Source organism: Buceros rhinoceros, unplaced genomic scaffold, assembly GCF_000710305.1.
Source record: "Buceros rhinoceros silvestris isolate BGI_N320 unplaced genomic scaffold, ASM71030v1 scaffold35151, whole genome shotgun sequence".
Classification (NCBI taxonomy): Eukaryota; Metazoa; Chordata; class Aves; order Bucerotiformes; family Bucerotidae; genus Buceros; species Buceros rhinoceros.
In genome coordinates this window covers 2,298-2,711 of record NW_010395402.1, presented here as the reverse complement: position 1 = coordinate 2,711, position 414 = coordinate 2,298, and the positions used below count along the sequence as shown (strand labels likewise).

General features: G+C 66.2%; 1 protein-coding gene across 1 annotated transcript in view; it reads right to left on the bottom strand.

The window, feature by feature from the left end:
* LOC104501689 (dynamin-2-like) overlaps positions 1-414 on the bottom strand; it is a gene marked incomplete at both ends in the record, with an annotated part of 2,732 nt that overhangs the window by 374 nt on the left and 1,944 nt on the right. The window contains 2 exons of the mRNA XM_010145541.1: positions 3-135; positions 306-404. Coding sequence (XP_010143843.1) covers positions 3-135; positions 306-404 — 232 coding nt within the window. The remainder of the gene's footprint in view (positions 1-2; positions 136-305; positions 405-414) is intronic.

Sequence of the window (414 nt, the reverse complement as noted above, 5' to 3'; positions counted from 1 at the left end):
GGGTGCCCATGCGGTCGGCCATGTGCCGGTACGCCGGGTGCGAGAGGAAGAACTTGCGCTCGGCGGCCAGTGCCGCCCTGATGTCCTTCTTCCCATCGATGTCCTTCTGGCTGCGGTTCACTACACCGATGTAACCTGCCAGGGGCACGGGTCGGCTCGGAGGTGGCCGGGAAGGGCGCGCAGGCCATGGGTCATCGGCCACGGCCGCGTTTCTGGGGTTTCGGAAGGGTCTGGGCTTCAGGGAGGGCCTGGGAGCCACGGGAAGGAGGATACGGAGGGACCCTGGAGCCTCCGTGTTCTTGTACCTCTGCGTAACGGAAGCAGCTTGTTCTCCAGCACGTCCCGGGCATCGGTGCCTTCGTCCATCAGGTCCAGCTTGGTGATGACGCCGATCGTCCGCAGGCCTGAGGGGGC